This window comes from Symphalangus syndactylus, chromosome 10 (assembly GCF_028878055.3).
Source record: "Symphalangus syndactylus isolate Jambi chromosome 10, NHGRI_mSymSyn1-v2.1_pri, whole genome shotgun sequence".
In the NCBI taxonomy this organism is placed as follows: Eukaryota; Metazoa; Chordata; class Mammalia; order Primates; family Hylobatidae; genus Symphalangus; species Symphalangus syndactylus.
The window spans coordinates 105,376,851-105,399,936 of record NC_072432.2 but is presented as its reverse complement, the minus strand read 5'-3'; the positions used below and the strand labels follow the sequence as shown (position 1 = coordinate 105,399,936).

General features: G+C 37.4%; 1 protein-coding gene across 6 annotated transcripts in view; it reads left to right on the top strand.

Annotated features, from left to right (window-relative positions):
* The window catches only part of TMEM108 (transmembrane protein 108), a 373,007-nt gene that overhangs the window by 177,309 nt on the left and 172,612 nt on the right, over nucleotides 1–23,086 (top strand). For 4 of the 6 annotated variants that reach the window (XM_055295393.2, XM_063610728.1, XM_055295395.2 and 1 more), the window contains one exon: nucleotides 19,368–19,453. In XM_055295393.2, coding sequence (XP_055151368.2) covers nucleotides 19,414–19,453 — 40 coding nt within the window. In that variant the 5' untranslated portion in view covers nucleotides 19,368–19,413. The remainder of the gene's footprint in view (nucleotides 1–19,367; nucleotides 19,454–23,086) is intronic. The other 2 variants (XM_055295394.2, XM_063610729.1) reach the window with 1 other exon arrangement.

Here is a 23,086-nt window from a genome sequence, read left to right as displayed (position 1 = left end):
CCCTGGGAATGAATGATTTAGAGATGAGGGTGGTTTCAGCTTCATGCCAAGCTCATAGTCGGGGTGGCTTCCCACACCCTCTTCACTTCCCTGAACCTCATCTGTCTCCTTTTCAGTCACTGTCTCCTTATTCTTCGAGACATCCCTATGAATCAAGCAGTAGGGACAAGTGAGAGGCTTATCAGAGTCAGAGATTGGGTGAAAGATCACCAAAAGCTCATGTTGCTTAAAACTTGAATTGCATGAAAGGTATTGGATCCAAGTGTTTAAGAAACACTGACTCATTCCTTTGCTGTTTTGAATATAACTTGCAAATGTGGTTTCATTTATCATCCCACTTCCTCCATCTCTCATAAAACTGCCACTTTCAGGGAAGAGAATAAGTGGGCCTGGCCTCACTGTGGCTCTAGTACTCTCTGAGGCTGGAGTAAGGATTCCTGGTTCTCAACCCAACTATACAGTAGAATCACTTGGAAGCTTCCTACATTCCTTCAGGGAGTCTGATTTCCTTAATCTGGGATGTAGCATGGCACAAGCATTGCTATGTTCCTTCATTCTTCTAGTGTTGTCATTTTTCTAGTGTTCACTCAGCATTAAGAGCTGCTAGATTAGGTTTTTGGATTCCAAGACTTGCTCATCATAATAGCCATATTGGGAGCCTTTTAAAATTTCTCCATCCCATAACCTGGGAGTCAGAATTCCAAAGGGAAAGACCTAGGGATATATGTTTGAAATAGATTCTGGCCATCAGCTAGCTTGGGAAATTACCAATCTTGGTACTTTCAGATATTTCTTCTAGCCTTCCAGTCATCAAAGCAAGGTAGAATTATCAACATAATGATATAAAGCTATAGTATTATTTTATGCTTGCTTCCTGGAGCAAGACATAAAAATAAAACTCATTCAAAATGTTGGAAATATCATGAACTTCACTGTGGGACTAAGCTTTCCTGCACAAGTCCAAACAGTGAACTTAATCCATACTCTTCAGATGATAGCTGTGTCTGTTTAATATTGGCCCAACCTACTCTTGCTCACGTATTTTTCATTTCACTATAATTTTTATTCCAGCTATATATTCAATAGACTGCCTGCCAACCCTGTGGAATCACTTGACATAAATGATGTATTTTGAAAGATTAAACCAGAAACACGTATTAAAATCATCTTTATACTAGCTTAAGACTTAAAGAAGTTTTTATGTGGATTCAAGTGGAATGAGAGGAACTAAGAAAGGGGAATGAGGCCCCAAAAAAGCAAATTTGAGGTTAAAGATCAAAATTAAAATTAACTAATTTTTAATCAACATGCCACTTGGTAGCAAAAAATTAAAATTTATTAATGACTATAATATTATGAATAATTTCACGCGCCGAAGTGTATTGCCTCTTCAAAGCATGCCTCTTGGCTTTAAATGTTCTTTTCACATGTAAAACATTCTGGTAAGAACTGTGCCTACTTTCTATGACCTTACCTCCCTTTCTACTGTAAAAACATCAGCACATCTTTCAGGAAAACTGACTGCTGCCCAAAGGAAATACACATAATTTTTAGGTCCCTGAATTCAATTTCTGAAAATGTTTTTCAGGCATTGCAAAAGAAAAAAGAAAAATGAATGAGTTTGCTGTGTACAAGAAATAATCTTTTTCATAAGCAGTGCAGTCAAAATAATAGAACGTGCTCCTTTAGTATTTGGCATCTCTACAATATCATTTAATTCCCTGACCTCAATATTCAGTCTTTAACACCAAAACTATAAAAAGGGAAGTATGATACGTATTCTTCACCCTGCACAAGCACCTTCGTGTCTCTTCAAAGGAGATAAATGGTCCTAATTCACTTTAATGCCGGAAGAAGGAAGTTCTGTGTCATTCTAATAAGCCTCAAACTCCTAGTACTATTTTTACCCCATTGCTGACCTCAGTGGCTGTGGAGAGCAGAACACCCTCCCTCAACAAATGCGAATAGACTCCAGCAGCCATTCTTGAGGAGCACTCAAGCAATTACTTCTGAGTCCTCAAGTAGAATTCACATTAATTGATTCCCTTTTGTAGGCTTTTCCTTAGCAGGAGATTAACACTTTTTGCCCTTTTGTTTGGAATTCTGCATCTTGGTGGAACTGACAACCTCATTTATTTTATTTTATTTTTTAGAGAGGGAAATATGAAAGAGAAGAGCAGAAAGGAGCTTTATTACAGGTGGGTTTTTTGTCCCCCTTGAAAATATCCTTAGTGATAGCCTAGACTCCAGGCTGGCTGGAGGACTTGCAGAATGCAGGGAGGGATCTGCTCTGCCTCCTCCCTCAGTACAAATCCCTCCAGGGGCAAGCACTCTGCTCCTCAGTTTTCTAGAAAAGTTCCCATGTACATTCTGCATTATGGAAGCCTCTCTAAATCAGGAATTACACAGTCCTCTTTCATCTGGCTTATAGTCTTGGCCTACATGAATTAATTGCCAGCATTTTAAAATAGGGAAATTCCATCTAAATATCTAGATTTCAGACTTTTCTTAAAAACTTAGGAGAAAATTTTTGAGAGAATTTTTCTGTTTTCTTAAGAAAAACAAGAGAAAAGATCTGTTTGGTGTAAGTCAAAAAACCACTATTCCCATTTGCTTTCTAGTTCATTATACTCCTTGTAGTCTCACAGAACTGCCACAAAGTGACAGTTATTGTAATTGTGCCCACACTGTTGATCATAAGTTCAGAGGACAGTGAAATATTTCTTGTGCAAAATATAAAAATTTAAAAGATAGACTAGGACTAGCACAGATTTCAAGGAAAATGAGAGAGAACGTTCGGCCAGGCATGGTGTCTCATGCCTGTAATCCCAGCACTTTGGGAGGCCAAGGCAGGTGGATCACCTGAGGTCAGTAGTTCAAGACCAGCTTGGGCAACATGGCGAAACCTGTTTCTGCTAAAAATACAAAAATTATCAGATGTTGTGGTGCACGCCTGGAATCCCAGCTATTCGGGAGGCTGAGGCATGAGAATGGCTTAAACTCGGGTGGTGGAGGTTGCAGTAGGGCCGAAATTGCACCACTGCGCTCCAGCCTGGGTGACAGAGGGAGACTGCCTCAAAAAAAAAAAAAAGAAAAAAGAAAAAAAAAGAAAGAAAGAAAGAAAATGAGAGAGAACAACTGTTTATGGAAATGAAGGATATTCCTGCATTTAATATGCAAAGCATCTGTATCAAAAGAACTTGACTGAAAATGCCATTATAATCCAAACCCAGCCCTGTGGACACATGCATTCATTTGTGACTTATGCTATAAGTAAGCCTGAGAGAACTTCATATTTGCCTTCCTGAAGTAACCTGTTGCTCATGGAACAAGATGCTCAGGCCCTGAGGTAACATGCCGAATATTCATTCCTTCTGTTTTCCCAGTTCTCTCTATCGCAAATAACCAAAAGCAGCATGTCCGTACACCATTATTAGCTCAGGAGAAAGGGAGAGACATATGATGTGCAAGACACATGGTAGGTGTTTTAGTACATTTAATTCCCCTAGCAGTGCTCTAATTAGGTGTCAGCCCCATTTAAAAATGAGAAAGTTGAGGCTCCAGAGAAATTAAGTAACTCACCCAAGGTCACAGAGCAAAGCTACTAAGTGGCAGGCCTGCCACTGTGCTTGCACTACTCATTGAAATGCTTTCCCTGAATTACTACTTAGCACAATGACTTTAGTTTTTATTGTGGGTTGATAAGGAGTAGCCATAACAAGAGTATTCTGTTCATATTCTATAAAACTGCTATTGAGGATGCTAATGTTTGTCAAAAGATCTGTCTAATGATCTTTTCTTTGCAGTTAGTGACAGATGAGTTTTGTGTTTCTGAACAAAATAAAAAATGTACTTCTGTTTATGTAGCCAGAAATAAATGATACTAGCTATCCTTTTTGCCTTCATTTCCAGGAAGCTCCAAGGGAAATGTATTGTCCATTCCATCTTATGGTAAAACTAATCCTCCCTTTTGCCACATTGTTTTGGACCTTTCTTTCTGGAGTCATTATTGTGCTTTGGTGTGTTAATAATTCGGTTATACAAGTTGCATCTAGTTGTAAGCTTCCTCAGATTCCTTTTAAAGAAGGCAGAAGTATAACTTACAAATAAGACCTTTAAAATTCAATTTATACCCCTAAGAGTAATTAATAAATCCAATTTTAATATGACACTAGATTTAACAGAAGGGGCTATTTGGGGAATGGCCCAAAAGCCTTTGGGTCATTTCTGGCTTTGGGGAATCACAGTTAACAGAGACAACTCTCTCAAATTGAGCTCTGGCCCAGTTTGTCTTGCGTTCTGCTACTGGGCGATAGTTGCTAATTTGCACAGAGAACTTACTGTGTACCTGGCCCTGGGCCAAGTGCTTGACATGCCTTGTCTCCATCTTTGCAGCAAGTATATCTAGTACCATTCTTACCCCTATTACAGGAAATTCAAGGATCAGAGCTCAAGAAACTAGTTTACAGGCACATAGATAATAGGTTTGATCTTGAGCAAAGACCTTGACTTCTTGGTGTCCATGTCCCCACCTGTAAAGCAGGCATGTGCTCCTTTCCCAGCCTCCTCACAAATCTGTGATGTTAGTCACTTCTGTCCTCCCCGCCCCCACTGCAAGGAACTAGATCCAAAGGAAGGATTATATTCTATATCTCAACCTTCCTTGTCTTTTATTTTCCCTGAGGACTCTCTAAGGCACATTGGCCACCAACTTAATCAAATCTTCTCTTTTCCTAGGGAGAGGGAAATCTCTTGTTCTGTTTTGTCTAAGCTCTACTATTGGCCTAGGTTGTTGGTTATCATCACGCTTTGTCTCAGAAAATATTTTAAATCTCAATTCAACTATAGTCGATTCTTGTTATTCACGGTAGTTATGTTATATAACCGGCATTCCCCAACCCCTGGGCCACAGACTGGTACCAGTCCATGGCCTGTTAGGAACCAGGCTGCATTAGCAAGAGGTGAGCTGCAGATGAGGGAGCATTATCAGCTGAGTTCCACCTCCTGTCAGATCAGCGGTGGCATTACATTCTCATAGAAGCAGGAACCCTATTGTGAACTGTGCATGTGAGGGATCTGGGTTGCATGTTCCTTATAAGAATCTAATGCCAGATGATCTGAGGTGGGACAGTTTCATCCCAAAACCATGTCCCCCACCCCAGGTCTGTAGAAAAATTGTCTTTCTCGAAACTGGTCCCTGGTGCCAAAAAGGTTGGGGACTGCTATTGTATATAGTCTCCATGAATGTTGAATTATCTAATTTGGAACCATTTCTCATAAGAGAAATAGAAGGTTAGGTTCCTTTGAGCCTCTCACAAACTTTTATGAACTGATCAGTATGTACCCTTCTTTTATGTGTTTCTGATTAAAGACACCTTATTTAGTATATATTGTTGTTTCACTAACATTGAGCTTATGGCCAACAGCACTGTAACTTATGCCTGAATGAAGCTAATCTACAGCATTTTCTGTAAAAGCTACATCACAACTTATTGTGCTTAGAAACACTAGAAAGCACCTCAGCACTTTGCTTGCAAGCCATAACACAAAAGCATAAAAATGTAAAAAAAAATAATAATAAAGGCACGAAATAGTCCATGGAGAGGACATTTGTTTCCAGTAAAGAGCTGAAACAAGAAAGACGGAGCATCACCTTGTTCATCTTAAGCTGGGAATGTATGCATTGATTGACTGAAATTTTTTGCCACTCTATGCATGTCCACTAATGACCATGTATTTATTTTGGGATTACAAAGAAATTTTAGGGATATTAACCCCTTGCCTGTTATAAGTTGAAGAGTTTTTGTTTTTTTCATTTTTACTTTTACTTTGTATTTTTATTGAGTTTATATGTATAATAAAGTTTATCATAGTCTTTTTCCTTATTGCTTTAGATTTTGAGTCAGAATTAGCAAAGCTTCTGTACTCACAAGTGATAGTAGAATATACCTGTATTTTTTTTCCTAGTACTTTTATGCTTTTTTACATTTAAATATCTGATCGATTTGGAATTTAAGTTGCGGTATGGTGTTAGGAATGAGTATAGTTTTACTGTTTTCCATATTGCTCAACCAGTATCTCAACATTTGTTAAATGCTTATATTTTCCCCAACTGATTTGATGTGCTGCCTTTATCAGTCCTAAATTTTCATATATCATTGGGCCTACTCATGTACCAGTATCAAATGCTTTTAATTGTAGAGGCTTTAGAGTATGTTTTAGTGTCTGATAAGGCCAGCAGTTGCCCCCACACCACCTTGTTTTTTTCCCCCAGAGATTTCCTGGCTGTTCTTCCTTACTTGCTCTTCATGTACTTGTCATTTCAAGTCAATTTGCATATCAAATATCAGAGCTTTTCATTTGGCTCTTTATGGCTATTTTCTGACACCATAGACATTTTTAATTAGAACATTTTTAGTGTTCTATGAAATTGAGAAGTATTCCTGCTGACTCAGTGCAAGTGATATATGACTGTCCCACTTAAGCTTGAGAAGCAGGGTTCTATTACGTTCAGTCTCCTTAAGTAAGGTATGGTCCAGGTTACTCATATCCCCGTGTTTCTCTTGTGCTAATAATCAGTGAAGTCCCCACCTGTGCCACTATGTCATTTGTGTGGTCAAATGCTTTGCCTTGCATATTTTTTATGGTGAGAACACTTAAGATCTACTCTTAGTGATTTCCAAGAATACAGTATGTTATTATTAACTATTGTCACCATGTTGTACAATAAATCTTTTGAATTTATTTCTCCTAACTGAAACTTTGTATCCTTCAAATAACGTCTCCCCAACTCCCTCTCCCCAAGCCCTTGGTAACCACCGTTCTACTCTGCTTCTATTAGTTCAACTTTTTTAGATTAAACATATAAGTGATATCGTATGGTAGTTGTTTTTCTGTGCTGGGCTTATTTCACTTACTGTCTTCCAAGTTTATCCATGTTACAAATGACAGGAATTGCTTCTTTTTAAATGCTGAATGGTATTCCATTGTGTGTATATATATACCACAATTTCTTTAACCATTCATCTATTGACAGATACTTAGGTTGATTACATATCTTGACTGTTGTGAATATTGCTACAATGAATATGGACGTGCATATCTCTACATACTGATTTCATTTTCCTTGAATATATAGCCAGTAGTGGGATCGACGGATTATGTGGTAGTTTTAGTTTTTATTGTTTCAGGAACCTCCCTACTGTATTCCATAATAGTTGTACTAACTTACCTTCCAATCAACAGTGTTCAAGAGTTCCCTTTTCTTCAGATCTTTGCCAAAATTTATGTTGCATCTTTTTGATAATAGTCATTCTAACAGATGTGAGTTGATATCTCATTATGGTTTTGATTTGTATCTCTCTGTTGTTAGTGTACAGTGATGTTGAGCATTTTTTCATGAACCTCTGGACCATGGGTATGTCCTCTTTTGAGAAATGTCTATTCAGTTTTTTGGCTCATTTTTAAATCTGGTTGTTTTCTTACTATTGAGTTGAGTTCTTTATATATTTTGTATATTAATCCTTTATCATATGCCCAGTTTTCAAATACATTTTCCCATTCCATAGATTGTCTCATAACTCTGTTGATTGTTTCTTTTGCTGTGTAAAAGCTTGTTTGTTTGATGTAATCTGATTTATTTTTGCTTTTGTTGCTTGTGCTTTGGGGTCATATCCAAAAAATCATTGACTAAACCAATGTCATGGAGATTTTCCCATATGTCTTCTTCTAGTAGTAGATTTACAGTTTCAGTCTTATATTTATGTCTTTAATCTATTTGGAATTGAGTTTTATATATTGGGTGACATCGGAGTCTAATTTCATTATTTCTGCATGTTAATATTCAATTTTCCCAATGCCATTTATTGAAGAGATTGTCCTTTCCCTATTATGTGTTTTTGGCATCTTTGTCAAAAATCAATTGGCTGTAAATGCATGGATTTATTTCTGGGCTCTCTGTTCTGTTTCATAGGTCTGTTTTTATGTCAATACCAAACAGTTTTGATTACTATAGTTTTGTGGTGTATTTTGAAGTCAGGTAGTGTGATGCCTCCATATTTGTTCTTTTTGCTCAAGATTACTTTGGCTATTTGGAGTCTTTGTGGTTCATTACCAATTTCAAGATTTTCTCTCTTTCTGTAAAAAATGTCATTGGAATTTTGATAGGAATTGCATTGAATCTGTATATTTCTTTAGTTAGTATCGACATTTTAACATTAATTTTTTCAATCCATGAACATAGGATGTCTTTCCATTTATTTATGTCTTCAATTTCTTTCATTAATAGTTTGTAGTTTTCAGTGTACAGGCCTTCCATCTTCTTGGTTAAATTTATTTCTAAGTATTTTTTTGTAACTATTGCAAATGGGATTGTTTTATTGCTCTCTTTGGATAGTTTGTTGTTAGTGTATAGACATGCAACTAATTATGTGTATTTGTTTCTTGTATTCTGCAACTTTACTGGATTTGTCAGTTTTAACAGTGTTTTGGTGAATTCTTTAAGGTTTTCTATATATAATATTATGTCATCGGCAGACAGAGACATTTAATTTTTTTCTTTCCAGTTTGGATGCCTTTTATTTCTTTCTCTTGCCTAACTGCTCTGGCTAGGACTCTAGTACTATTTTGAATAGAAGTGACAGTAATGGCTTCTTTGTCTTGTTCCTGATCTTAAAGAAAAAGCTTTCAATTTTACATTGTTGCATATGTTAGCTGTGGGTTTGTCATATATGGTCTTTGTTGCATTGAGTTACTTTTATTGTATACTTAATTTATTGAGAGTTTTTATTATCATATTAGGATGCTGAATTTTTTCAAACGCTTTGACTTTTGAAATGATAATATGATTTTTGTTCTTCATTCTTTAATTAGTAGACTTGTGTATGTTGAAGCATCCTTGCATCTCTGGGATAAATTTCACTTAATCTTGGTGAATAATCCTTTTGATGTGCTGTTGAACTTTGTTTGCAAGCATTTTGTTGAGGATTTTTGTGTCCTATATTCATCAGGGATGCTGACCTATAATTTTCTTTTCCTGTAGCATCCTTGTCTGGCTTGGGTATCAGGGTAAGGCTAGCCTTCTAAAAATGAGTTGTAATTATTCCCTGTTCTTCAGTTTTTTTTGGAAGAGTTTGAGAAGGATTGGTATTAGTTCTTCTTTAAATGTTTGGTAGAGTTCAGTAGTTAAGTCATCAGGCCCTGGGCTTTTCTCTAATGGGAGACTTTTAATTACTGATTCAATTTCCTTTCTTGTTACTGGTCTGTTCAGAATTTCTGTTTCTTCATGATTCGCTCTTAGTAGGTTGTATGTCTCTAGAAGTTTATCCATTTCTTCTAGATTATTCAATTTGTTGGCATATAATTGTCCATAGTAGTCTGTCATGATCCTTTGTATTTCTGTAGTATTCATTGTAATGTCTTTTCTTTCATTTCGAACTCTGAGTATTCTCTTTTTTTCTTAGTCTAGCTAAAAGTTTATTGATTACCACCTCTCAGTTTCATTGATCTTTTCTGTTGTTTATATGGTCTCTCTGTCATTTATTTATGATTTGGCCTTTATTATTTCCTTCCTTCTAACTTTGGGCTTAGTTTGTTCTTTTGTTTCTATTTTGTTGATGTATGATGTTAGTTTATTTATTTGAAATCTTCTTTTTTGATGTAGGCTTTTATTGCTGTAAATTTTCCTCTTAGAACCGCTTTTGTTTCATGTCCTTCAAGCTTCGGTGTATTATGTGCTCATTTTCATTTGTCTCAAGATAATTTTTATTCTTCCATTTAATTTATTCTTTGGTTGCTCAGGGGCATGTTGTTTAATTTCTAAGTGTAAATTTTCTGAATTCACCTGTTGTTGACTTTTAGTATTATACTATTGTGGTTGGAAAATATATTTCATATGATTTAGATCTTCTTAAACTTAAGACTTGTGTTATATATAGTCTATCCTGGAAAATGTTTTATGTGTGCTTGAGAAGAATGTGTATTCTGCTGCTCTTAGGTGGAATGTTCTGTATATGTCTGTACCATTTGCTCTAAAATGTAGTTTAAGTCCATGTTTCTTTCTTAATCTTCTGTCTGGATATCTGTCCATTGTTGAAAGTGGAGCCTTGAAGTCCCCTGCTGTTATTAAGAGTTTATCCTTTCAGATCTATTAATATTTTTTATGTATGTAGGTGCTCCAATGTTGGATGCATATGTGTTTATAATTGTTATAGCCTCCTGATGAATTGAACCTCTCATCCTTATATAATGATGTTTTTTGTTTCTTCATTTTTTTTTTTTGCGGTTTTTGACTAAAAGTCTTTTTTATCCAATAAAAGTATAGTTACCCTGCTCTCTTTTTATTTCTGTTTGCATAGATAATTTTTCCTTCCCTTCACTTTCGTTTTGTATGTGTCTTTAAAGGTGAAATGAGTCTCTTGTAGGCAGTATATAGTTGAGTCCTTTTTTTTTTATTATTCATCTAGTCATTTTTTTTAAGAGATGAAGTCTCACTGCATTGACCAGGCTGGAGTGCAGCAGCATGATCATAGCTCATTGTAGTCTCAAACTCCTGGCCTCAAGTGATCCTCCTGCCTCAGCCTCCTGACTAGCTAGGACTACAGGTGTGCGCCTCCATGCCCAGCTTATGTTTCTTGATTTGATAATGTAATCCATTTATAATCAAGGTAATTATTGATAAGGACTTTTTAGAAGGAAAGAAGTTTATTCATTTATTCTATGTTATTCCACTTCTGAATAAAAAATATTCAAATAAATACATTCAAATAAATTTATGTATTTATTTCCCTTTACTCTCACACTACTCAACACTTCTGACACCAAATGCATGAGGGTATTTCCCTACACATGAAGCAATTCTCCCATGGACACCAGCCGAGTATCCTATAATTCAATTCAGTTCTAACAGAAGCTACCTGGAGGTAGGATCAGATCCTACAGGTTAAGAGCTCAGTCCCACAAGACTGCTCCCCACTTTAGATGTCAATCAGAAGTAGTAGGTTGTCACCTATACTTCTGACCAACTGGCTGTAAATCGGGACCCCCACTACCCCCTCCTTGGGTTTGATTAACTTGCTAGAGTGGCTCATAGAGCTCAGGAAGCACTTCACTTAAATGTGCCAGTTTATTAATAAATGAAATAATAAAGGATACAGACGAACAGCCAGATAAAGACATAAATAGTGTAAACTCTAGAAGAGTCCCAAGCATAAGAGCTTTTGTCCCTGTGGAGTTGGGGTATACTACCCTCTCAGCATATGGAGGTGTTTACCAACCAGTAAGCTCTCTAAACCCTGTAGTTCTTGAAGTTTTATGAAGGCTTCATCACATAGGCATGATTGATTAATTAACTCAATTTGTAGCTCCTCTCTTCTCTCTGGAGAATGTAGGATGGGGCTGAAAGCTGCAAGCTATATTCATGGCTTGATTTTTCTGGTGACCAGCCCCCACCCAGGAGCCCACCAAGAATTGCCTCATTAGAAAAAAGATGCTCCTATCACCGAGGAATTCCAAGGGATTTAGGAGCCCTGTGTCAAATGCTCCTATCACTCAGAAAATAACAAAGGTCATAAGGGCTTTGTGTCAGGAACTGGTGCCAAGACCAAATATTAGAACAAAAGATTCTCCTGGCACTCCTATCACTCCGTAAATTATAAGGAGTTTTGTGCAATGACTAGGAGAAGGGTCTAATACATATTTCTTATTATTTTACAGACTGACTACTGTCACTTTGTTAATTGTTTCATGGTTGTTTTGTAGATCCTTTGTTTCTTTCTTCCTCTCTTGCTGCCTTCCTTTGTGATCAGGTGACTTCCTCTAGTGGCATACATTGATTCCTTATTTTTTTTTACTTTTGTGGATTTACTATAGTGTTTTGCTTTGTGTTTACTGTGAGGCTTACATAAAGCAACTTATAAAAGCCTTTTTTCAAGCTGATAACAACTTAACTTTGATTACAAAACAAACCTTTACAATTTTACTCCACTTCTCTATATTTTAAATTTTTGATGTTACAGTTTACATCTTTTATATTGTGTATCCTTTAACAAATTACCATAGCTCTTATTATTTTAACAGTTTTATATTTTAACCTCCATACTAAAGATAAAGGTGATTTACATACCACCATTATAGTGTTAGAGTATTCTGAATTTGACTATGCACTTATTTTTACCAGTAAGTTTTATGCTTTCATGTGTTTTCTTGTATTAATTAGTGTTCTTTTAGCTCAGAGAACTCCCTTTGGCACTTCTTGTAAGACACACCTGGTGGTGATGAACTCCTTCAGCTTTTGTTTGCCTGGAAAAGTCTTTATCTCTTCTTTATTTCAGAAGGACAGCTTTGCTGGTTTCAGGGGTTTTTTTGGCAATTTTTTTTCCTTCAGTACTTTGAATATATCATCCCACTCTCTCTTCACCTAGAAGGTTTCTGCTGAGAAACTGCAGCCTTATTGGAACTCCATTTTATGTTATTTGCTTCTTTTCTCTTGCTGCTTTCAGGACCCTCTCTTTGTCTTTCATTTTTAATAGTTCAATTATAATATATCATCTGTCTTGTTTCAATAGAATTTTATTGGAGGCCTTTGACCTTCCTGTACCTGGATATTTATATCTTTTCCCAGATTTGAAAACTTTTCTATTATTTTTTTTTAAACTTTCTGTTCCTTTGTCTTTTTCTTAAACCCCCTATAATTCAAATATTTGCTCTTTTGTTGTTGCCCCACTAATCTCATAAGCTCTCTTCATTCCTTTTTATTATTTTTTCTCCTCTGACTATATATTTTCAAATAACTTGTCTTCAAATTCACAAATTTTTCTTCTGCTTGACCATTTCTGTTGTTGATGCCTTCTATTGCATTTTTCATTTCTTTTATTGTATTATACTTTTCAGCTCCAGAATTCTCTACTTTGTTTTCTTGTTTTAAATAATTTCAATTTCTATTAAATTTCTCATTTTGGTCATTTATTATTCTCCTGATTTTGTTGAATTGTTTCTCTGCAGTTAGCTTCCTTCATACAATTATTTGTACTTTTTTTTTTCTCACTCTGTCACCCAGGCTGGAGCATGATTATGGCTCACTATAGCTTCAACTTCCCAGACTCAAGCAATCCTTCTACCTCAGCCTCTCAAGTAGCTGGGACCATAGGCACACATCACCATGCCCAGCTAATTTTTAAATTTTTTTGTAGAAATGGGGTCTTGCCTTGTTGCCCAGGCTGGTTATACAATTGTTTGAATTCTTTGTTAGGCAGTGTATAAGTCTCTATTTCTTTAGGGTTGATCACTGGTGCATAATTTTGTTCTTTGGTGGTGTCATGTTTCTTTGATTGTTCTTCATCCTTGTTGCCATGTGTTGGTGTCTGTGAGTTTGAAGAAATAGGGACTTACTCCAATATTTGCAGACTTGCTTTGTTTGGGAAAGCCCTTTATCAGTCAACCTGTCCAGAGATTCTGAGTAGGTCATCTGATGTGGTCCATGAGCATGCGTGCTGTTGGAGTCTTCAGGCAGCCTGGCTTCATATCTGGGTCAGCAGGTGGTCAGCCTGGTAGCCGAGTGTATGGAATTGAACCTGGAGCTTAAAACTACTGTAGTAGACCTGTTATTGGGTCTGTAGGCATGGGCCTGGAGCATGGGTTGCAAGGGTGGGTTGTTTTTCCTTTATGCAATCCTTTTGGATGTAACTCTGTACTTTCTTAGGATTTCATCCCCCAAATTGTTATCATCCTCCTGAATTATTCTCTGAGGGACCAGACTGATGTGATTAATAGTTTCTATTATATGGTTAAAAGAGGCTTTTGATGGAATCTAATTGTGGCTTGCCATCTATCCAAAGCAGCACAATTGACCCAAGAGACTCAGCTGAGAAACCATCATTAGAATAGTAAGTTAGTTCAGTTAGGTCACAAAATGAATGTCAGTCATTTTTATATAGAGGCAATTAGGAAATATAATGGAAACAGAAATTCTGTCACTGTGAAAAAATAAATATAAAATGTCTAAAAGCTATAAAACTTGACAGGACTGTAGAACTTAAAGAAAAACACTGAAACTCTACAAGAAGACCTAATTAAGATTAATTTTTAATAAATAGCCAAATGGTGCTTCTAGTTGGGATAGCCCTGTGTAACCCAGTTGATCCCAAATCTCCTAGATTTATAGGCTCAGTTGTTTTTGATAACTGAATAAGGTGAACCTGTTCCATGTATTATGGGAAGTCTGTCACTTTTTCAAAAATCTTTAAGAATTTCCAGAGACTATTGAAGGGCTTATGATCAATATATTAAACCACAACTGTTTCTCTGTTCTCTTTTTATTGATCATTTATTTATTCATTCATTCATTATTTATTTACTAAGCATTTATTGAATGCCTACCACATTTAAACGCTCCATAGATACCCACTAACCATTGCTGTAGCTCCTAAGGCTGCTGCCTCTGACTGCTCCTGGGTCGCCCTTGACTTGAGACATGGTCTCTTCTCTTTCATTGCTCCTGTCAAGCATCACTAATACAAGGCTGTTTTGTGTCAGACTTTTACTGAGGTTTTGACAATACTAGTGGTGGATGAGCATTGTGGAAAAGGAATACAGATGTAGCATATTGATATGGTTTGGCTGTGTTCCCACCCAAATCTCATCTTAAATTGTAGCTCCCATAATTCCCACATGTTGTGGGAAGGGGGACTCAGTGGAAGACAATTGAATCATGGGGGTGGTTTTCCCTATACTGTTCTCATGGTAGTGGATGGTTTTATAAGGGGAAATCCCTTTTGCTTGGCTCTTTTCTCTCTTGCCTGCTGCCATGTAAGATGTGCTTTTTGCCTTCCACCATGATTGTGAGTCCTCCCCAGCTGTGTGGAATGGTCCTACAAAGCTATCTCTGGTATACCCCAGTCTTGGGTATGTCTTTATCAGCAGTATGAAAACAGACTAATACATATATAGTGTATATGTGCATAAAACAAGAAGCAATGAAACATTAAATATTAGACATCTTAACATTCATGGGGCATCTCCTGTGGGGAATTTCTCACTTTATCCTTCATCCTTAGGTCCCACCTGCTACTATTTTTTGGAGTTGCCTCTCCTGTCTCAGTATTTCTTGTGTATCATCTCCTCAGCCTCTAATTTCTAGACCCTTTAACTCCTTTTTCCTAGCCATAGCCTCTGGAAACTCAAACCTCCTAATTTTTTTTTTTTTTTTTTTTTTGAGACGGAGTACTGCTCTGCCGCCTAGGCTGGAGTGCAATGGCGCGATCTTGGCTCACTGCAATCTCCACTTCCTGGGTTCAAGCAATTCTCCTGCCTCAGCCTCCTGAGTAGCTGGGACTACAGGTGCGTGCCACCATGCCCGGCTAATTTTTTGTATTTTTAGTAGAGATGGGGTTTCGTCATGTTAGCCAGGATGGTCTCGATCTCCTGACCTCATGATCCACCCACCTTGGTCTCCCAAAGTGCTGGGATTACAGGCATGAGCCACCGCGCCCAGCCCCTAATTAATTTTTGTGTAATGTAGAGCACTTTATCTCCTTCTTTTTCTTCCTCATACAAATCACACTGGTGGTGGGGGATGAATTTGCCTAACCAAAAAAGTCATTGAGCTGTTGTACCCCCCTCCCCCAAAAAAGAGCACTTCCCAGCCCTGAAAGGAATTCTTCTGATTTCCAGAGCAATAAGTTTTGGAATACTTATGTTCTTCCTCACTCCAGCTGGATTTTGATGAGATCAAGTCAGTCTCTCCCAAATTAATAAAGCAAATAGAAGGCAATTCTGACTATAATCCCAATGTACCTTTTCTGGATTTTAATATAGTGATCTTAAAGTCAATTTTGGAGGGGGGTGAAAAAACAATCTCAAGTAATAAATCTTTTTAAAAAGAGTAATAATAGAGAACTCACTGTACCAGTGGTTTAATTTAAACACTTATTGTTCTAGTTGAAGAATGAGCAAACAGAAAAATATAAAACTTAATACAAAGTCCAGAAACAGATTGTTGATGAAAAAACCAAACTCCATAAAATATTTGAAGAGATTTCTTCCATGACCTGTGACACAGTCTTAGGAGGTCCTGAGAACATGTGCCCAAGGTGGTTGGGTTACAACCTGGTTTTATAAGTTTTATAAGACATCAATCAATACATGTGAGGTATACATTGTTTCAGTCTAGAAAGGTGAGACAACTCAAAGCAAGGGCTTACAGGTCATAGGTGTATTCAAAGATTTTCTGGTTGGCAGTTTGTTGAAGGAGTTATTAATATTATTTGAAGACCTGGAATCAGTAGAAAGGAGTGTCTGGGTTAAGATAATGGGTGGTGGAAACCAAGATTCTCATTATGCACATAAAATGGCTGCCCTTAGAGGTAATAGATGGCAAATGTTTCCTATTCAGACATTTAAAAGGTGCTAGACTCTCAGCTAATCTTTCCAGGATCAGAAAAAGACCTGGAAAGGCAAGGGGATTCTCTACGGTATGTAAATTTCCTCTACAAGAGATAGCATTGTAGGACCATTTAAAATATGTCAAAGAAATATATTTTTGGGTAAAATACTTTGATATTTTTCAGGGCCTGCTATCTGTCATGTGATGCTAAACTAGAGTCAGGTTGGAATTTGGTATCTTGTTACTACGAACAATCTGTTCTGTGAGTTCTAAGATCACTTTTTTAATGTTAATGCTGGTCCGTTTTGCCTCAAATCCAAAGAGAAGAAAGTATAATCAGGCATGTCTGGCCCCCACTTCCATCATGGCCTGAGCTAGTTTTTCAGGTTTCTTTGGAATTCCCTTGGCTGAGAGGAGGGAGCCATTCAGTCAGTTGGGGTGCTTAGAATTTTATTTTTGGTTTATAATATCTAAGAATAGGAAAGTATTTATAATATAATAAATGAAATAAAAAATACTGGAAGTGTAGGCTGGGCACGGTGGCTCACGCTTGTAATCCCAGCACTTTGGGAGGCCGAGGTGGGTGGATCACGAGGTCAGGAGATCGAGACCACGGTGAAACCCCATCTCTACTAAAAATACAAAAAAATTAGCCGGGCTTGGTGGCGGGTGCCTGTAGTCCCAGCCACTCAGAGAGGCTGAGGCAGGAGAATGGCGTGAACCCAGGAGGCGGAGCTTGCAGTGAGCCAAGATCGCGCCACTGCACTCCAGCCTGGGTGACAGAGCAAGACTCCATCTCAAAAAAAAAAAAAAAAAAAAAAAAAAAAATACTGGAAGTTTATTAGTTTGCTTTCATGCTACTAATAAAGACATACCCAAGACTGGGCAATTTACAAAAGAAAGAGGTTTAATGGACTTACAGTTCCACATGGCTGGGGAGGCCTCACAATCATGGTGGGAAGCAAGGGAGGAGCAAGTCATATCTTATGTGGATGGTGGCAGGCAAAGAGAGAGAGCTTGTGCAGGGAAACTCCCATTTTTAAAACCATCAGATCTTGTGAGATTTATTCACTATCATGAGAACAGCACGGGAAAGACCTACCCCCATGATTCAATTACCTGCCACCAGGTCCTTCCCACAACATGTGGGAATTCTAGATGAGATTTGGGTGGGGACATGGCCAAACGATATCAGGAAGAACATATGGGCAAGTATTTATATAATCTTGGACTAAGGAAGGCCTTTCTAACCATGGTAGAGTGTCTGTGAGGTAGGTAGAATTCTTATTAAAAAAACACTTGAAAACCTAGAATGTTATATAACATTGATGAGCCTTAAAAACATTATGCTGAGGCCAGGCATGGTGGCTCACACCTGTAATCCCAGCACTTTGGGAGGCTGAGATGGGCAGATCATGAGGTCAGGAGATCAAGACCATCCTGGCCAACATGGTGAAACCCTGTCTCTACTAAGAATAGAAAAATTAGCTGGATGTGGTGGTGCATGCCTATAATCCCAGCTTCTCAGGAGGCTGAGGCACGAGAATCGCTTGAACCCAAGAGGTGGGGGTTGCAGTGAGCTGAGATCGCGCCACTGCACTCCAGCCTGGTGACAGAGTGAGACTCCATCTCAAAAAATAAAATAAAATAAAAACATTATGCTGAGTGGAAGAGCCAAACACATATGATTCTGTTTATATAAAATGTCCAGAATAGCCAAATCCATAGAGACAATAGATTAATGGTTGCCAAAGGAGGGGAAATTGGGGAGTGACTTATAGTTAACATGGCGATTTCATTTTTGAGTGCTGAAAACATTCTGGAATTAGGTAGTGGTGATGGTTGGACAACTTTTGAATATATTCCCAATCACTGAATTGTATACCTTTAAAGGCTGAATTTTATATATGAGTTATATCTCAGTAAAAAATAAGTAAAGATAGTTCTACTTGGGATGTCATGAGAAAACAAAAAACCTGGCATGCTAGTAGAGAATTGTTAAAGAATGTAAATTTTAAAAATTTTATATACAAATGACCAATAAACATAAAATGCAAATTAAAACATTGAGACCGAATATTTGCCTCTCGCCAGAGATGAAATTGTTAATTTCTTCCTTGGGTAGAGTGTAGTCTAATGGTTATTCTAATATACTAGTATTGGTGAGGAGCAATTTGGTGATATATTTATTTCAAAAAGCCTTAATTTATGTCCTTCCATAATGTGTTTGCATTTCTAGGAATTTATCTTAATGAAACACAATTTGCCATGTAAAATAAAATTGTAAAGTATTAGTAATAACACAAAGCTATTTCTGCTGCTAAGGAGAAAAATTAAATTAAAAATTAAATATAAAATGAAACAGACCAATAGAAGTGCACATTCAAAAGGCTAAAGAGATACACTCTAAAATGTGAGCAGTAATCACCTCTTATTTGTGGGGTTATGGATAATATATATTTTCTTGTTTATTTTTATCTGTATTTTCTGTTTACTTTTTCTAAATAGTCCATGCCAGAAGTATCCTTGTAATCAGAAAATAATAGAAAAGTTATATAAAATAATACAGTTTCAAGTGTGGCGAAGCTTTCTGGCTTGTTTTTTGTTTGTTTTCTTTGGGTGTTTGCTTGTTTTGTGAGCACATTAGCAGAAATGAGATGAGAAAAGAAATTTTTTGTTTCTCCTATGATTACAGAGATTCATGAGAGATTCATAAAAAGTCTTCAATTCTGAACCCAGATTCTCACTAGCTACCGCTATGAGCTTCCTTCAGTGGGGTGTATAGTTTCAGGGTTTGACCAGTTGATTAGTTGGTAATTTTATAATATACACCATTGTAAATTAAACTGTGGTGTATTTATCCCGAGATTTTTTCTCTTTGAAATTGGGTAAGTTAGGCATTACAACCAAGATCCTATTGAGTGGAGTTATTTCTGATTTTTAAATTATGTTCCTCAGATGTAACAATTTTCTTCTCCCAATTTCCTAGACAGAATCATGAATAAACTGGAGGATAAGCAGGACCAGATGATACCATGAAGAGAAGTTTACAGGCCCTCTATTGCCAACTGTTAAGTAAGTTGACACTGTATTTCTTCTTCCCTAAAATATACTAATGTTATTATATGCTGGGTGCCCACAACTTACTTTTTGGACGGAGACCAGGGTTGGATCGGTGAAAGAGGACAGTAAAGTTTCACTCTGCTTCATCTAGATGAAGTGTCAAGCATTAAGTCATTCTAAGATCTCTGTTTTAATGTTAATGCTGGTCAGTTTTTCCTAAATTCCAAAGGGAAGTTGTAACATCAGTTATAGTTACAACTTGGACATCAGTTATAATTTAAACTCCATTATAATAATTCTAAATTGATGTGTTAAGCATAGTTAATTTGGGAATGAGTGTCCAAAAACATTATTGCCTTTGGTTTAGTGTTCTTCCAGGATGACCTGCTGTAGATTCCTCATGAAGAGGAAATGGTAGGTTGTATTTTCTGTATTTTAATGCATAGAACCTGTTGCCATACAGCCTTTGACTTAAAATGTTTTGCATAGTTATACATGGTTCTCAAATAACAAGTGGTGAAAGTGTGACTTCTTGGTTTTGTGGTGGAATAAAGAGTGTTCAATTATGACTTTCTTTCTGCACATCACTGATGTGTTTTGGGTATGGTGCCACAAAGCACCAATTGCCATGTAGCAATTGTACTTTCTTTGGGATTAGAATTGCTACTGAATGAATGTAAAAACCAAAACCAATTGGTGGGTTTGATGTTCCAGTTAACCACTTAAGACAATAGGCATTACCCGCTCCAGGTCAAACCAAAGCCAGTGAGTTGGAAAATTGTGAGTTCATTGTTTGTCTTGTTCTTGCTAAGGTAAATGAAGTACCTATCTTTCCTAGGCTGAGTGGCTCCTTGTTAACTTTTGTTGAGAGAATAAAATGAAAATATATTGAGACGCAAATCACCAGTCAGTCAGCCCTTAGAATTTAGTAATTCAGCTTATGTTGTACCCCCAGTGCAAAGCACTTTATCTACAGACAGCACTCTGGCCGGGTGTTTTAATTGACTCATTTCTTCTGCTGAATTCTAATCCCTAAAACACATATCACGTTAGCCTGTTTCAGGCTGGTGGAAAGTCGCCAAGTGTTATAGGGACTTTCTCATGTTCCTTTTCCATGTGTTCTATGGGACTGTCAGTTTGTTGCTTTTTAAAAAATGATAAGCTTGTTTGTTAAAGAATAGGCTTTAAAGATTAAAGGAGCAATGTCATCAAGGAATGATTAACTCTGCCTTTATGGGAGAGGAGACATATGAAGGATAAATAGGATTTTACATACACACATGCACACATACCCCTCAGAGAAGGGGAGGAAGGTTTTGTAGCCAGAAAAACAGGAAATAAAGAACAACAGAGTAGATTTTGGAACAGCAAAATGTTTGTTGAGTTCACCTATGCCGATTGTATGCCCCAAAGTTTGCATAATATTTTAGGGTCATATGTTATTTGAAAGGCATCAGTAAATTATCCTGAGTCCAGAGAGATAAGACTTATCCTGTGACGAGGTCCATCCTCCTATATTGCGCAACTCTGAATGCTGAAGGGGGTTCAAACATCATCTGGCTAGCTACAGAAAACAACTGTGTTTTAACACCTTGCTGTTTGCAAAGCTTGCTGGGAAATGCAAACAGTCCAGAATATGTAGTTTCCTGCTGGTTAGGAGGTAGGTAGTGGCCCTCACTAAACTACCTTGATTACTGACATGCATATACACACAATAGCTCCTATATGTCACTGGTCAGCCTGTTATTAAGTTATGTGTATGTTAATATTGTCCACAAACAAAATGTTTTTAAGACATTTAGTCTGTGTCTAAAATAGACTTGAGAACTAGCATCAACACACACAATATGTTATTTTATATAACTCATATATTTTATATAACTCTATGATTAAAGTATATAAAAATATATTTTTAATTTGGATAAAAAATCATGATTGAGTATTCTGGTTTTTCATTATTACATAACAAACTAGTCTAAAACCTTGTGGCTTAAAGCAATAACAGTTATTTATTTCGCTCATGAATCTGTAATTTGAGCAAGGCTTAGCAGAACCTGTCTCCACTGCAGAGTGTTTGGGACCTAGGCTGGAATGACTCTAATGGCCGAGGGCTCCCTGAGGTCTTCTCACATGGAAAGTTTGGGCTCCCCCACAACATGGTGGCTTCAGATTGGTCAGAATTCTTATGTGGCAGCTACCAGTATGAGGCTTGGGCAAAGCTTAGAAGACTTATTATGCATTAATCTTGAAAGTCCCAGAATAATACTCATGCCACCTTGCACTATCTGAGGAAGTAAAACCAACAGTAACTCAGGGGAAGAGGAATTAGGCCTCACTTCTCAAAGAAAAGAGGAGCAACAGCTTATAACAGTTATCTTTAGTCTATCAGGAAACAACAGGTGCTGGAGAGGATGTGGAGAAATAGGAACACTTTTACACTGTTGGTGGGACTGTAAACTAGTTCAACCATTGTGGAAGTCAGTGTGGCGATTCCTCAGGGATCTAGAACTAGAAATACCATTTGACCCAGCCATCCCATTACTGGATATATACCCAAAGGACTATAAATCATGCTGCTATAAAGACACATGCACACGTATGTTTATTGCGGCACTATTCACAATAGCAAAGAGTTGGAACCAACCCAAATGTCCAACAACGATAGACTGGATTAAGAAAATGTGGCAAATATACACCATGGAATACTATGCAGCCATAAAAAATGATGAGTTCGTGTCCTTTCTAGGGACATGGATCAAACTGGAAAACATCATTCTCAGTAAACTATCGCAAGGACAAAAAACCAAACACCGCATGTTCTCACTCATAGGTGGGAATTGAACAATGAGAACTCATGGACACAGGAAGGGGAACATCATGCTCCGGGGACTGTTGTGGGGTGGGGGGAGGGGGGAGGGACAGCATTAGGAGATACACCTAATGCTAAATGACGAGTTAATGGGTGCAGGAAATCAACATGGCACATGGATACATATGTAACAAACCTGCACATTGTGCACATGTACCCTAAAACCCTAAAGTATAATAAAAATTAAAAAAAAAAAAAAAAAAACAGTTATCTTTAGTCTACTACAGAGAATATCTATTTGTTTAAAAAAACAAAAACAATTACTAGTGGACATTAGCCAGTTCATAAGTCATTATTAGTATAGAAGCTATACCCTCCTGAGTGCCTACTGTGTTCACAAGGATTTGCTGACAGTTTACCTAAGTCTCCTCAATTATTCCAGAGGCAAATGCTTCAAGATGAAGAAGCGTTACCGATGGATAAGCAAGGACTGGCCCAGGGTGCCCAGTGAGTTCAGTTCACAGCCATGTCTCTCTGACCCCTGCATATGTGCCCTTTTCTTCATTCTGCCATGGTGCCCTACCACACACAGAAAAATCAGCAGTGTGGTCCCTCTGCTGCCCTTATAGCTAAGATAGGGACAGTTCTAGCCCAGAAGCAGTAAAGTTTGCATCTTGCGAGTGATGTTAGGTGAGTGCTGGGGTTTGGATATCTGATCCCTCCAAGTCTAATGTTGAAATTTTATCCCGTTTTGGAGGTGGGGCTAAATGAGAGGTGTTTGGGTCATGGAGGTGGATCTCTCATTAATAGATTAGTGCCCTGTCTGGAGAAGGGAA